A 16,438-nucleotide genomic window follows, 5' to 3' on the forward strand; every position below is an offset into this window, starting at 1 on the left:
ACCAACTACGGTCAGCAACGACTGTGTCATACATTACCTTACATACTAAATAATTTTCACCGTCATCACAGGGAAGTCATGACCTTAAGCAAAGCTCATATACAGGAACTTTTTGTAGCAGACATGCATTAATTACGGCAATGATATATGTCTGTGGCTTTGAAATAACATGAGTATGCCAGAAATGTGTCTTTCAATTTTTATGCTTCATTTCTGTTGTTGTCATTGAGTGTTTGCAATTATGTTTTAATTTTGAGGACCCGTCATCAAAACGCATGCGTTTGTGATTGTGTATTTTATTGTAATTATTTTACTTCCTTTGAGCGTCGACCTGTCACGACCGTGTGGGAGACCGGAGCTTTGTCAAGCCGTAAACAAGCGGCTTTTTCTCCGGCCACACCCCCTTTTTCACTGGATGCTGTACTGGTGAAAATAAAAACATGATTGATTGGTTGATTGTATCAGCGTGACTCGCCTCTCCGCTTGAATGCTCTGCATTTATCCCTTTAGAGCGATTCTTTTGCCTCAAGCGTCATAAGAAGGCTCATGCTTTATTACTCAACGGAGCAACGCAGGATTCTTATTTATTTTGGAATACACGGCACGCCGTCCAGTAACATAACACAATGTTTGAAAAGTGTAAGACAACCGACAGTTTTAAGTTAGAAAAAATTACGTTTAATATAGATTACGGAACCACACGTCCAGGCCGAAAAAGTATTCTGCTGGTGGACTGCCCAAATTAATGCAGTTACATCTTTGGTAGCTGAAAAAAGGTAAGTGCGTTATTAGCAATCAAAACTAAAGTAACATTCCCGTGTTGACACCGCAATATTATGCGGCAACGGAAAAAGAAACGTCTAAGTGTGTTGAAAATCAGCCTAACTAAAGAGGGAACGGGTATTCAACGTGTGTTAGATCACTTCCATTGCTCTTACTGATAGCACAGCGTGTTTCACCACCGTGCGACACCATGCGCTACAACCAGCCGGCCTATCGCATTGGTTTGACTAGTCTGAAGAACCAAAGGAGCTCGAAATGATCATGCATGCGGCACTTTTTTCTACCGTATAGAGACAACATCGATGACTTGAAGCTTACTAATTCGTGGAAGACACTTATGTAATGTCCCGTAAACTACAAATTCTCGTGGGAAGGCATTTCAAATACTTAGAGTTAGTGCGCTCTTTTCGAAGTGAGCCAAATCCGCAAGCCGAAACTAAGCAAAATAAAACTGCAGTGACAAGAAAAATTTGCCACCCTTTCCCTAGAAAAGAGGTTCTAACAAAATAAGTCAGATAACGCCTTACAAACGTGTAGGCAGATCGTACTTTGTGTCGAAAATGAGCCTGATACTGCTGTAGTACGGATCGAAATGAGCCAAATTCATTTGCTCAATGGGAGTTTGCTTTTGGCTTGGATGATCGTGCTGTTTCATGGGTATTGTCTGGAGTTCTTTTGCTTTTTGGAGTTGGCTTCTCATTGATCCCGACTTCAATTAGTGATCGGCGAAAGATCAGTCCTTATACGTCAACGACAAAGAGAATAGAAGACAAAATGAAGAAAATAAAACTCAGAGATGTGAGAGAATCATTCCATCCCGTCTCCCCCCGGGATGGAGTAAATCTGGTTATTGTTGTTCTTTTGTTTAGACCCATCTTTGCCATTTTATTTCTTAACTAAATGCTTACCGCTCGCGAGCCATGGCAAATCCCCCCTGTAGGTATGAGCTACTTCATTACGGTGAAGGAGACGAAGAAGACATGACCAGACTTCTTGTCAAGCGTTTCGGAAATTCATGGGAAGGCACTGAAGAGATCGCTTACTTAATGAGTGTCTTCAGGCGTGCCCAAAAAAAATGATCCTCCGGAAGAATTAGAAGAGAGCTGTTCATGCTGCCAAGAAGACTCACGTGCTCCTAATGTATATTTCTAGTGTTTTTGAAGTCCTGCTGCATATTTTTAATGCCTTTTCCACCAAAACTCCATCGTAAGTTTCCTGAAAGTCAATTTGAATACACTTTTGATAAGAATTCTCCATCCTCTTGAACGTCCAAATTCAATACCAGCTAAATCCGAACTTATCATCCTAAAATAGGTCGAATCCTCCACGTAACTTTGAATTACTTGTCGTCGTACACTTCTCCTAGCTGACATTTAAAACACCTCATATAACAGCTGTGAGATCGTTGCATTTAGGTCCGGTAACAAACTTTCGCTTTTATCTCAAATCGCGTTCAGGTGGATTTGACTAATTTTGGAGAAAAAACTTATTCAATTTATTGACGAGGAAGAGGGTTGTTCTGAAGCACATGTTTGTTCCCACATGCAGCACATTCAAAAGCCACCTCATTTCCTGCACAAACACATATGGCGCTAACCATGGTACGGGAAAAACAGATGGTGCGGAAAACTACGCGCTCTGAACAAAACAAATGCTTTTTTTTTTCTGGTAGGATGTCATCAGACTCACATAACGGGTCCCCAGAGTTCATGGCAGTCGCTTCCATTGGCTCCCAAAGTTGATGGAAACCAGTTAGCGTGATCCCCAAGACAACCGGTACATATCGCACGTACTCCAGTGCTGACATATACATCCTACCCTCAAAAAGGTAAACGCCTATTTTTATAGCTACACGTTTCCTGTAGCAAAACGCAGATTTTCGGCCTCTGCAACAAAGCTCACAGCCGGACTTCCTAGATAATAATGTGCTTCACTTTGTCGCATAGCAGGTTTAACCACTGATCGAACCACGTTTGCTGGAGGATTCAGCCGACGAGCCCTGCAGTTTTTCTGTACGAGCTTATTTTTGGAAGTGCAAGAGAGAAGGTTGCGATGAATAACAGAAATAAAGTTATTTATGCACGTTAAGCGGAAAGTGATTAACGAGCATTTTAACTATATAAAATCACCTAATCTTGTCCACTAGGCGCAGTGTCAGACGGAACATTGAGCAGTTTCAACAGGTGATGTATGTCCTAAGTCACAAGGTGATTATGACATGCTCTGAAATACAAATCGTTATGGCGTCCCCTAGTAGTACGTACAAAATTCGTCCTCACTGCTACATAGTGTTTGCGGTACATGTGGTACATGTCATCTTCCGCATTGACATGTAGCACACACCCGCTTCTCGCCTTTTTTAGGCGCGGTACAAGCATTGGATGTGGCTCCTAATTTCAGTGTTTCGGTTAAATAAAGAAGTTAGTGCAACGACGGTCTCCTTCAAAAAGAAGTCCCTGTACTAGTGAGGAAATTCTTGAGTTACTAAGTGTTCGAAGGCGAAATTGTAAGCAGTTCTCCTCGTTACAAAATGGGGGCCGGATCAAAAAGAGTTCGTTCACATGTGAGCAAATAAATATACGTCTTAACGACCTGCGTTTTCGCCCATTGCTTCAAAAAGGCTCTTTCTGTGAAATTTTTTTCTGCAAGCATAAGGGACGCAAGTTATCCGGCTCGCTGAGCTTTCTGTGTGGTATTACGTTCATAATCAAACTTGCTTTTATTTTTTTCATAAAGAAAATACTGCTCCTTCAGTGTTATACGGGATTACTGAGTGTCTTCGTACCTAACTCTTTCTCTGTGCAGTCTCCACAGATGACAATGAAGGCTTCTCACGTATTAGCGTCGCCAGTGCCCTGGTTGTTCCTGCTTTGTCAGCCAATTATTCAAGCAACGCCTGGCAGTAACGCCAACGGGGAAGATGGGTACGGCGAAGCTCTCTATCTGACGCCGCTCATCGACGCCGGCAAGCTTGAAGAAGCGCGTGCTCGAAGTAAAACCGGCAGGATCGGTGGGGACGACTTGGAGAATGTGCTCAGTTACTCGGGCTACCTGACCGTCAACAGGGAGCTCAACAGCAATCTCTTCTTCTGGTTCGTACCAGCGCTTGTGAGTAAACACTTTTCATGAGTGCACAAGCACAATTACACTAACCCGGGGTGAGGTACGTCTTATTTGTGCACGGGCAATAGCAGGTTGGAGGAGTTCTGACGCCAATTTTTTATGTTCCTTCGTGATTGCTTTTATCTATGCCTAATGGCCTGGTGAACCCGAAACAGCACTTTTAATACTTGAGCGCGCTATAATTATTTATATCGAACGGCATGAAAATCGTCTATTTCGGTTTTCAGCGCTTCCAGCCCAGAGGGCGCGCCTGACAGAACAACGGTATGACCTAACCGTAACGCGCAAACGTCAAAACACTGCTGTGGCCGGTGGAGGCGATATCGACCGTCCCGCATCAGATCAGAAGAATGCGCTACCTGAAGGCGTTAGGCCTACCATTGTGGCGGAATTTTCTAGACCGGTTTCAAGCAGAGTCACGATGGCGACTTCTGTTACGATTATGGGCTTTATTATCGGCTCCTTTTTCGAGTGCGGTACTTTACTTTTGGTAAGATTGCCTTTCTGGAAAGCGGTTATGCGTGTAGCTCTGGCTACGTGCATCATTTAAAGAACGCGCCAGAGCCCAGTCGCCGCTCGCCAGGCCGCACGTTTCAAGTGACGTCACGAGTTTCTGACGAGCGTTCGGGGCACACGGCCACGCACTTCTGTTCATTACCACGGAGTCATGCCACGCCTTTGTTTATTTGCTGCGCGCCTCTCCGCGTGCTGTACCGTCGGCGCGATGAATGAGATAAAATTCAAGTATATCCTGCGCGTTGCAGGCCGCCCAAATTTCCGCCAGGGTATTCTGCCGAGTAAATGAAGCGACTGTGTAATATTATTAACACCTTAAATTGGTGTCAGTACCCCTTTAAAATAAAAGGAGACCTCAGATAGACTGCCTTTTCAGGAGTAGAGAAAATCAGAAATCCCTACGTTTGGCGTTCTGCAGGCAGAGTGAGTTGGAAATCCTCTCATGTTGTTCCTGAGCATAACAATGCCGTACGCGTCAGCCGTTAAGTTACGTGCACTGGTTTGTGAACGGTTTCTGTGAGCCTGAGATGAGAAATGTTTGGCGCTGATTTATACATTTGGCAGTGTAAAATTTCCTCTTGTCAGAAGGGCCAAGCGAGCGCCTCGAACGTAAGTGATTCTTCACCTTTTGGTAACTTCCGAACTAATATTATGGGCACCTATTTCGTTCCCAATGAACTAGAAATGCATAGTGCTTTTCTTTGAAGAACTCTAATGCCAGAAGTTTCCACCACCACCATGAGTAGTTACTGCACAGGTGTGGCAGTTGCAGAATGCCTGCTTTCTTATAGCCAAAAAAACCTCATTCTCGAAGGAGGAGAAGGGGCGCTAAGAGTTTTGCTAAAAGGCCTTCTTCCCTAAAAATCGCACTTTTTGTAACCACAGCTGTCGGGCTGTCCCTCCCGCTCATGCGATTCGCCTCAATAGAAAGCCCACTTGCCGCCGCAAACCATATAGGCGCTGGTGACTGTCGTTATCTTTTATTCACAGAAAAAGCGCTTCGAGAGCAGCCAAAGCGAATTTATGAACTATTTTGGGTGTCATATGGACTTTCCATAATTGTTACGGGCATTGCCTCGTGAGTGGAGATAGCGAAAGTCCTTTCGGTACGTGTACTTTAAACTGGAAAATGGTGGCCGACGTTCTTTCGCCACGATTTTAAGAAAGCTACCAAGAGGAGGGGGAGCGGAGATTAGAAGTGGAAAGCCGGTGGCCTATTGTGACACTGTCTGCGTTGGTAAATTGTGGAAAACTATGCAAGACAAGAATACGAAGGAAGAAGAAACAATTCACGAAAGCACGAAAGTTCATGCCTGTAGTGAGCTTGTTGTCAATTAACAATAGAAACTGTAGTATAGTTTCGGTACTCCTGTGGTAACGAATGAGCTACCTATGTATTTCTTAGAAGTCAAAACTTCGCTTCATTTTGTCAAAGTTTCCTTCGATAACTTCGCCAATGTTATATATTAATATCACTAATTTATAAACACAGGAGCGGCCGGACAAGGCACCGGTGTTAGCCTGGCTCCAAGGAGGCCCCGGATCATCGTCTTTAGTCGGATTCTTCGCCGAACACGGACCGTACATGCTGCCCAACGATGACTCCCTGAAACCTGTACGACGAATTGTAACGTGGGTAAAACACTTCTCTATGCTATACGTCGACGAACCAGTGGGGGCCGGGTTCAGCTTCACCGACTCGGACGAAGGCTACGCACGAAACCTGACTGACGTCGGACGGGACATGGTCGAGTTCCTGCAGCAGTTTTTTCAGCTCTTTCCGGATTACTCGCAAAACGACTTTTATGTCACTGGCGAATCTTTTGGCGGTAAGTGGCATCAAATAACTTTCAGTCAAGTAACCATAATGCCCCGCGGTCTGAACATACAAATACAGATATACAGATATACAAATTATATACAAATATATACAATCTGTATATATAACATACAGATATGCAAATTGCCTACACCGTACAGATTGTGTGATGGACAAATAAACAAAAACAGGACAGTGACTACTAGCATGCTGCCCAAACCCCGCCTTTATCACGAAAGCTTCAAAAACAGACTGTCTGCCTTTCATGGCTCCACTCTGATAACGCGAAAAAATGTCGAGCGTATAATACAGTGGCATCCGATATCTCGCACACACCGATGCCTGCCCCTCTCCGGTTCCGTTCAAACTCCAAATGACTGCAAATATATATATCCTTAATACTAGATCTAGCGTAGCCATCTCAATGGCTAGAAAGTGCGTTACATTGCTTCTAAAAACCGGACATATGTCATTTGCGATTAGAAGTAAAAACACCTCTAACAAATAATTTTCCTATACACCAAAAAGAAACGGAAAAAAGGGAATGCAATGAAGTTAGAAAGCATAAAGAAAGCACAAATACAAAAGCACGGGTGATGAAAACATGTAGCGGAAAGCTATTACGAAAACAGGGCAGCTTATTCGCTCTCATAAATCTGTAAAAGTTTCTTCTGGTGGCTTAGCAGTGTGCATTTTCAGAATTTTTTTTTATGTTCTTGAAAAAAAACTGCTCTTGAAGTGGTTTTCGTGTTATAGGCATATTACGAGAAATTCGGACGTGTCCCTCGTCCCGTGCCACTGCCGTGATTATTGCTTTCGTGTCATTTTGCTGAGTTTGTGTTGCATCTACATCGTTTTTGTGCCTCCGAGTGGTATTCATAAAAAAACCTTCCTCTGTCGACACAATTCTTCAGCAAGGAGGCAGGTAGTTTGTGCACGTCACCAGAGCCAATAGATAAGTTGTTTACTTTACCTCAGCCTTTTCCTTCTTATGTAGCGCCATTTCGTTATGGTGCGATGCATTTCGCTCAGTTTGTGGGTATGCGCCCTAAGGTCTTACGGGGAGTGTCTTGCTATACGTTATCAAAAATACAGTGTAAACGACGCCACACGCAAAAGGTCTCGGGTTGTCGATTTTTTTGTGTGTGCCCTGCCTTGACCTCTGTTTTTTGAAGATATATATCTCTGCATCGAGACAATTTTTTTGTTCTTTCATTACCTCCTGATCTGCATCAACATATTATTTTCTGCGATAATTGTTCCCCCGCACGAGCTCCAGGTTTACACAAAACGTGCTGGCAAAAAGGGTACTACGCCAAAATCAAGAATTTGATAAATATGTTGCTTTGGAGGTCTATCAAAACTATGTTACGGGATAACGGCATGGCTCGGCTCTTGGCCAGCAAAAGTAAAGCTAGTTAAGCCACCAATACTCTGTAAAAAGCTTCCCCACCAAACAACATTACTGCAGTGCAACATGCATGGCAACGGCACTGCCGCAGTGACATTACTCCAGGGAACACCACTTGCATAACAACAATACGGACACCTAGATCGGCCGTTTAGCTGCGGTGTGGAGTGCACCTAAGGGAAATGCCCAATACAGGGCACACGGAAAGGCTAGCGAGTGGGCAAAGAGAGCAGCAGGCAACAGGAGGCTCACTTTGTTTGCAGTCTCCTTTGCGGTGTCACTCTCTCCGCTATCGCAGGCAGCTGTGTCCACGTGCTCTCTCCACTTTTTTTGGGCTCTGCCCCCTCTGGTGACATGCGCGAATCCCTTGACACAGCCACGGGGCTGTGTTGATGGAGCTGCGTGATGCCCCATCCATTGCTCACGCCATAAAATCGCTTGGCGCGTATGTTTTTATTGCTTTGCCGGGGCCGTAACTAAACCTTCCAGGCGTGAAACGTGTTGTAGGACTGTACTGTAGAACCAAGAAGAATTTCTCCTTGCAACAAAAATCCCCGTTTGGAAGAAGACGACTATCTCCGTTTTTTGGAAGCCCAGTGCCATTTCTCTGCGCAGGAAGCCCCTTGCTCCCGTGGAGAACAGACACAATCCCATTCGGCAACGTTTTCATCACGTCCTATAAAAGACTTTAAGTTCTATATCGGACGTTTCAGACAAAATAAATCGCTTATCTCGCTGCTTTATATGAAATCTAAGTGCTTTCCTAGTTTTTCTTCATGACCAATTTTAAGCAGTACGTAAAATGTCAACATGAAGATATATATCTATGTTGCCAGCAGAACGCATAACGGAGTATTGATGCTGTATACTTAGCCCAATACTAGGAATGCAAGTAGTCGTCACATCATCAACGTTAAAACGGCGCCTTAATTAAGCAAAGGATCCTTAAAGGGGCCATGCAGACAAAACACAAGTTTGGTTTATTCGAAAGATTGCCCCGTTAGAATCATACTGACACCACTTTTAACGTACACTTCGCTCAAATAAGCTATATAATTAGGAAAAAAGAGAATGGCCTAGCGTCCCACTGGCTCATTTCCCGCAACAGAATCTATGATGTGATATGTGCCCGGCGGTGAGATTGGCTGAGGCCGACAAACGCAAACGCAAATTAAACACGGCTTATACGCTTACTGAACGAGCTATTTGCGCTTAAATGGAATGAATATTCATTTTAGAGCAGTAAGAATGGTGCGGTAAACAATGAAAGTTACGAAAGTACACGTAGGCATAGAAGTACCGATGCGCACTGCTGTTGGTACTGGGCGCACTATGCTTGTGTTAGCTGCGCAGCACTCCGCCACTTTGTAGTTATCTTACACGACACCGCCGACTGGCGGAAGTGACGTTGTGTTACGTGAACCTGTATGCGGAGCATACCCTATGTTTCACGAAACGATGACTTTTGCAGTACCAAAAACAACCCACGCGCAAATACGGTCAAAAACAAAGCAATGGCGGACAACGGTCCGTTCAGGAGTGGGGTAGCGCCATCTTGGAGGAATAACGGCAAGCGAGGCTGCAGAGCCGATTGACGCAGTGGAAGTTTGTTTGAATACGCGCACTTATGGCTTCACTGCTGACGTCCAGAAAACACACAATTTGGCGGGAAAATCAAAATTTTAACCTAAATTGATTAATTTTTTGGTGAATACGGCATCATTTGCTGCCGGGCCAGCGCTGGGGGCACTATAAAACACGAAATGTTTTGCATAAAACCAACTTTCATTTTGTCTGCATGGCCCCTTTCAGAAAGATCGTTTAGTTATGAGTTATTTTATGTGAAGTTCCCGTTTCTTGCGTGCAATCTACTTAAAAATTCTTGAAAAGTCATGTTCAAATACCTAAGAAACATCTATAATCTCTTCCAGTGAAATCTTTCTTGATGGTGACACGCTATCTGTTTCGCCACAAATTTTGTATTCTTGAGGCTCAAAAAATCCCCTTAAAGGGGAATCACCTGATCACATTCCTATGGTAGTTACTAATTCATGACCCAAAGGCTTACAACCCGCGGAGTACCCATGCGAAAAGTTTTATAAATCCATATAAATGTTCCCAACGTCCTCGTTTGCTTCTGTTAGAAAGATTTCTCTTTCTTACTGAAATAAATAATAACCAAGAAACGCATTTTGGATTATCTAGTTTTCACTAGATGGCGCTGGCTGTCTAGCAAGCAAAAGATTTATGTCTTCATTTCAGTACAGAAGTGACATATTTCTAAAATCAGCAACCTGGTCCGTTAGGAACATCTCTATGTACTCGTAAGTCCTGTCGTATAGGTGCACGATGGTTTTGAAGCCCTTCAGTCATGAAGTTGTACGCCCCATAAGAATATTAGCAGGTGAGTGCCCCTTAAGGTACGGTAAAATTACCGCACGATAAGTACTTCCTTTCTTTGCAAAACATACAAAAAGTTGGCGAGACAGTCTAACAGTTGCTGCCTCTTAAACGTTCATTTTGGTGCTGCGTCTTGCAGGAAAGTTCGTGCCGGCCACTGCTTTCGCAATCCACGATGCGAAAGACTCGCTTCGCGCCAACATCAATCTCAAGGGCATCGCGTACGGTAACGGATTCACCGACCCGGTCATCCAGCTTGACCTTAGCAACCACACATATCAGCTTGGACTTTTCGACCGCCAGCAGGCTTCGTACTTCAATCAAAAGTATAACGTCGCGAAGAACTACATCAACGATGGTCGTTATACAGATGCCTTCTTCGTCATCAATGAGCTCATGTTCGCTCTTCCCAACGAATACTACAATCCACCATCGACGTATTTTGGGAATGTCACTGGCTACGAACGTTTTCACAATGTCCTTCTTATTAAGGATCCTGCCATAACGGATTCATTTGAAGGCTTCGTCCAGACAGCATCGGTGAGGCAAGCCCTTCATGTGGGATCGAACCCTTTCCATGACCGATCAAGTGTCATCACACACATGATCGGTGATCTGATGAATAGTGCCAAGCCTTATATGCATGTTTTAATGGACAACTACAAAGTCCTCCTCTACAGCGGTCAGCTTGATATTGTTGTGCCTTACACAGGCACAGAGGAATTTCTCGCTACCATACCCTGGTCGGGTGCCAAAGAGCTGGAGGCAGCTTCAAGACGAATTTGGTGGCCACAGTCGATTACCAACGGGTCCAAAGGGAGTTCGAACGGTGTGTATGGCTATAGCCGATCAGCGGAAAAGTTTAGACTGGTGATGGTGCGCAACGCAGGTCACTACGTTCCTCTGGATCAGCCGGAGGCCTCTCTGGACATGATGACGAGGTTTATCAACGATTTACCCTTCAGCGACGAAGAGATTGCGAACAACACCAGTTCCTCTTAGTGCTTGACGCAAAACCTTTATATACCAGCGGAAAAAACAGTTAAACGGAGAATTGTTGAGGAAAAACGGCAGTTTAGCGCCGACATGCCGCATACTAACCCTGTTTGCAAGTATCATTAAAGTCTTGTTTACTTGCTCAACCTGAAAGTCGTACAAAGCTCAAGTGTGCAACTTCTTTCTGTACTGCACCTACGTATTTTTATTTATTTATTTATTTATTTTCTCTTTTTTATTTTTATTTATTTATTTATTTATTTATTTATTTATTTATTTATTTATTTATTTATTTATTTATTTATTTATTTATGTTATTCTAAAGGCCAAGGGCATTACAGAGGGGAATGGGGACTGATGTAGAAGCAGCAATACAACAAAAAATGAAACAAGTGCAGCAGCAACAACAACAGTACAGTTTCACTGACACCTTGCATCACATTGATGATAATGCAGCGCGGAAGCGTTCGCTGTCTTGGATGCCAGCAAGTGGTCCGGGAAGGTGGTTCCATTCGCTCGATGTCCGAGGAATGAATGATTGAAAGCACGTGTTAGGCAAGTCATAACGCCTACTTTGTGAGTGCGATCAGTGCGGACGAAACATAGGAAGGTGGGGGAATGAGGGCTGTGCGCAAAAAAGAATTGTGGTAATAAATTTTATGAAACAAGATGAGCCGATCGAGCAGCCAGATGAGGTAAGTGCAAGGAATTTTTCATTGATGTAACACTAGCTGTCGTGCTGTAGTTCTGGAGGATGAAGCAAGCGGCGTTTTTTTGGACTAGTTATAATTATTTATTCAGAGTTTCAGAGCTTGGATCCCAAATACATACGGCGTAATCAAGTTTAGGCTGAACCAAAGTTTTATATAGCACTTTTTTCAATCAGACGGGTGCAGAACGGAAATTACGACGTAATTGTCCTAGCATGCGATTCTAGTTTAAATTATGGATACAGTTTAGTGACGAAGTAGTTTTCTCCAGAGAATGGGAAAAGAAACGATGATGATCGGGCATGTTGAAAGTACGCAGTCTGTAAGTTTCACGACCACATAAAATGCGGACAATTTATGTAACACAAACAACACATTCACAAAATAAAAGTGCGGGTATAATAAGACATTGTTCTGTTTTGGTTGTCGTTACTAGATACATGATAACACAAAAGAAGCTTTTGGCTCGCACCAAACTGATTACTAACTACAAGCGTGGTAATTACGGCGCCATTAGCAATGAACTTAAGCGATTTTATTCTTCGTTCCGTAAAACCTACGAAACACGCAGTCCTGATTCTAACTGAGAATTGTACAAAAATAAACTTTTAAACTTCAAAATTACATTTATTCCTAGCCTACTTGTTAGATCTATTTATAACAACCCATGGTTTAATAACTGCCTAAAACGCCTTCGGAATAGAAAAAAACGCCTCTACAGATCAGCCAAATTAAAAACTGAACAACTAGCCTGGGACCGTTACCAGTCATGTGGGACTCAATACGTAAAAGAAATAGCTGATGCCAATGAAAAATTCCTTTCAACGAACCCACAATCCATACTGAAAACTAACCCCAACAAGTTCTGGCGCTTACGCCCCCCTAAGTCAAACACTAATCAACTTGAACTCACAAACCCGGACGGTCAACCCATAGACAGTGGTAATTGTGCTACATTTCTCAACGACTACTTTACATCCGTGTCCCATCCCGCTAACAACGAATCCATCACAGCTAAATCATACAGAAAATCCAGTGCACAGCCCGACATTCAAATTAGTCCTAAAAGTATAGCCTAAATAATGAGTACACTGAAGTTAACATCATCTGCCGGTTGCGACAAGATTAACAGTAAGTTAATCTCGTACTATCTCGTTACGAGTTAATCTCGTACTAAAAAATACTATCCTCGTTTTAAGTAAAATCCTATGTCTAATATCTGATCAATCCCGTACGCACAGGCCAGGTTCCAGATGACTGGAAAAAATAAAAGACAACCCCCGTCTTTAAATCAGGCAATCGTTCTTCACCAGCTAATTACCGCCCTATTTTTCCTACGTGCATATCGTCCAAGCTTCTAGAACACATAATAGCATCTCATGTCATGAATAATCTAGAAAGCATGAATTTATTTTTTCTATACCAGCATGGATTTTGGAAATTTTACTCGTGCGAAACACAGTTCGCTGAGTTTGCCCACGACATTCTAGTTAACATTGATAACAACCTTCAAACGGACGCCATTTTCTTAGACTTTGCAAAGGCATTTGATCGCGTTCTACATAACCACCTGCTCTCAAAATTAACTTGCCTCGGTTTACCTACAAACATAATAAACTGGATTAAGGACTTCCTTACAGGCCGCATGCAATTCATGTTTGCTAATAACAGCCAATCATCGCTCACAGCTGTTACATCTGGGGTAAAGGAGGGCGCCAGTAGTTCGCCACTTTTATGTCTAATTTACATAAACGATCTGCCAACTAACACAAAAAGCAAACTAAAACTTTTATCGATGACTGTGTCCTCTACTCTGCAATTAAAAGCTTCGATGATAACAGCACCGTACAAGATGGCCTTAACACTATCGCTTTATGATGCAATAATTGACTTATGCCCCTTAACTTATTGAAATGCAAACTAATCTTATTCTCTCGTAAACGCTCCATCACCCACCACACTTACAATATTAATTCTGTACGACTCAAACCTCAAGAAGAGAGCGAGCTAGACGCAGTCGAGCTTACGAGATCGCACTTTGCCTTCCAGCTTTCGCCACCACACAGAAACCGCTTAAACTGGGGTTGCATGACAACCTCACCCAGCTCTTCGAAGCACAACACACCAGTCAAATGGCCCGCCTGTCACTCGCCCCGACAGACCGGCCTCTCCTCAGGGCATTGGTCCGATCCACACTCAACCCCCATAACGCGTGTCAGCCGCTCCCTCCCCACATCCAAACCCGCCGCGGTGGCTCAGTAACTAAGGCGTTGCGCTGCTGAGCACGAGGTCGCGGGTTCGATTCCCGGCCGCGGCGGCCGCTTTTCTGATGGAGGCGAAAAGCAAAAACGCCCGTGTGTACGAGATTTCGGCGCACGTTAAAGATCCCCAGGTGGTCAAAATTAATCCGGAGCCCTCCACTACGGCGCGCCTCATCGCCTGCGTTGCGTCGGCGCGTTAAACCCTCCAATCAGATCAGATCCCCACATCCAAACCACTATCAAGGTTTCAACAATTCCACGTCAGATGCATCCCGTATATTACCCTGGCCGACGCAAAGCTAGAGTGCAACACCTTCAACGGAAGTACTCCTCGACCTGGATGCTCGCTAGACCGACGTCGTCCAAACCCCACCATAACCCCGCTCGACCCTGGCAGCCACCGACAACGAGGGTACCAACATTCACCACCCATCGAACCACGATCACCGACTTTCAACAAGCCTGCCGGCATTGCCTCCTGCGTAGAGTACCCCCGGCAACTTTCAAGGTCTTCAAAGGTATTCCATACTTACCTACAATCCCCATTGTATGGACCCTGGGACATGACTCACCCCGAGTTTTGGGCAGAAACTAGTTACTAGTAACGGATTCCCGGTAACTAGTTTCTTCTTTCAGTAACTAATTGTAACTGTAACTAGTTACTTTTACGTTTTCACAGAGTAACTGTAACATTAAATACCACTTCTGTTAATTCTTTATACCAAACTGTCCATTAGGTCACTCGTTAAAGGCCGAAGTACAGTTTCCGCTTTCTACTTTTTTCGGACTTTTTTCTCTCAACGTTTCACCTTTCACTCTAAGAAAAAAGGTGGTCAAAAGGGAGTCCCCGGCGCCGCGACTACCTTTTACGCTTAGTGAGTCAAAAGGGAGTCACAGAACATAGTCATAATTTTGGCGACTCTTCTTTGACTCGGTTCCGGGCGCAACTTTGCGGGAGAGGGGAACTGACACGAGGAGCACACAAAACAAACAAAAAAAAGAGATGCCGCTCTTATTGGTCGCCGCAGGTGTGACGTCAGGCGTTGCCCGCGAGCAGGCGAGCAGGCGGAGTGGAAGTTTTTGAACTGACTGCGTGCTCCGCCGGAGAGGCGTTCTTTGTGTTGTGGCCGTTAGGGTGGTTTTCGTAACTACGTGGTTTCGCTGGTCAGTGTCGCGACAATTTTACAGTGCTTTTGCCGTGCTCCACGTGAGGACAGCATCCATGATAAGGGAAGATATACGGACAACCCGGCTACTCTCGCACTTGAGGAGAGAAGGTCGCTACGAGGATGGATTATTTTCCCTGCAGAATAGCGAGGTCGGAGGGCGGTCTTAAATATGATGTCTAAAACTATTCTTTCGTCTTGAGGGTGAAAAAACAAGAAGAAGAAAAAGAAACTGGAAAGTAGACCTCTGAAAAGAGGGGAGCTATCCGATGCCAACCTTGAGAAACAACTTATCCTAAGTTAGGCTGAGTTTTGCAAATAAATTCACCGACACCAAGGGTGCATAAGGAAAAAAAAGTTGATGCAACAAAAGGAGGCGTACACAACTATTGTTTTTGTTGGACTTGAGTGCGCTCCCTTTTAGGCTCCCTTCCTCTGGGGTTTTACCACGTGCAATTGTGGCTACCAGCTCTCCTTCGTACGTTCATACTAAAAAACTCTACCGTTTGGTTAGCGATCTATTAGTTTTACACAGTAACGGAAAGTAACGACCTTACGTTTTAACAATAACTGTAACTGTAAAAAGTTACTTTTAAAAATTCTGCAACTAACTTTACATTACTGTTACTTTTTTGGTTTCGGTAACTGTAACTGTAACACTGTTACTTTTTGCTGGTACGTGGCCATGACTGCTCACTCCCTGGGAACGAAGCAGCACATGCTGCGGCCCACAAGCTTCACTTCAGGGCGTTCCCTACAGGGACAGGCTGTCCGCCCTCTACGACGGCCACTCTCCATCCTCTTCCACCGTGCTTCACCGACATCCTATCGCACTACCGCCACAGTCACCGCAGGTATTCCCTTCCCCATCGTACCCTCTCCGCCGAAAAATCACCAATTTGTCACCGAATCAAAGCCTACACATACTATAACGTCAACATCCCCTCCCACATCTCCCCTTCACCCTTCGAACATAACTGCCCGGGCTGCCAAGTTCTTGCCACCACTGCCGACCTTGTCTTCCTGTGCCCTCAACACCCTGTCCCTCTCCCTTCCCCAACCACGGATTAGTGAGCATGCGCGCTGACCAGCTCGGACATTCCCGAGAAGCGCAGCCTAATCCAGCGGGACCCACGAGCAGAAGCGGGGCGCTGCCTCCGCTGCTCTTTATTTTAACAGCGAAGCTGTTCAGCCGATCGTAATTTTTCGTGTCCGCAGTAAAAAATGCCAACAAATTGCCGAGCGCGCGCACA

General features: G+C 44.4%; 1 protein-coding gene across 1 annotated transcript; it reads left to right on the top strand.

Moving 5' to 3' along the window:
- Positions 1–2,462: 2,462 nt before the first annotated feature.
- On the top strand, positions 2,463–11,201 carry LOC144179289 (venom serine carboxypeptidase-like). Its single transcript, XM_077707588.1, has 4 exons — positions 2,463–2,611; positions 3,589–3,891; positions 5,915–6,251; positions 10,192–11,201. The coding sequence occupies exons 2-4, from the start codon at positions 3,598–3,600 to the stop codon at positions 11,052–11,054; spliced, it is 1,494 nt and encodes a 497-aa protein (XP_077563714.1). The 5' UTR covers positions 2,463–2,611; positions 3,589–3,597; the 3' UTR covers positions 11,055–11,201.
- Positions 11,202–16,438: the final 5,237 nt, after the last annotated feature.

The sequence above is a fragment of the Haemaphysalis longicornis genome, unplaced genomic scaffold (assembly GCF_048455015.1).
Source record: "Haemaphysalis longicornis isolate Haplotype H1 unplaced genomic scaffold, Haemaphysalis longicornis Haplotype H1 scaffold_4, whole genome shotgun sequence".
Classification (NCBI taxonomy): Eukaryota; Metazoa; Arthropoda; class Arachnida; order Ixodida; family Ixodidae; genus Haemaphysalis; species Haemaphysalis longicornis.

Excerpts from the sequence above, each read along its gene's own strand:
- LOC144179289 (XM_077707588.1), top strand. The coding sequence starts at position 3,598 with ATGACAATGAAGGCTTCTCACGTATTAGCGTCGCCAGTGCCCTGGTTG. Across the intron at positions 3,892-5,914 it reads TCTGGTTCGTACCAGCGCTT|GAGCGGCCGGACAAGGCACC; the intron begins GTGAGTAAACAC and ends TTATAAACACAG. Across the intron at positions 6,252-10,191 it reads CACTGGCGAATCTTTTGGCG|GAAAGTTCGTGCCGGCCACT; the intron begins GTAAGTGGCATC and ends TGCGTCTTGCAG.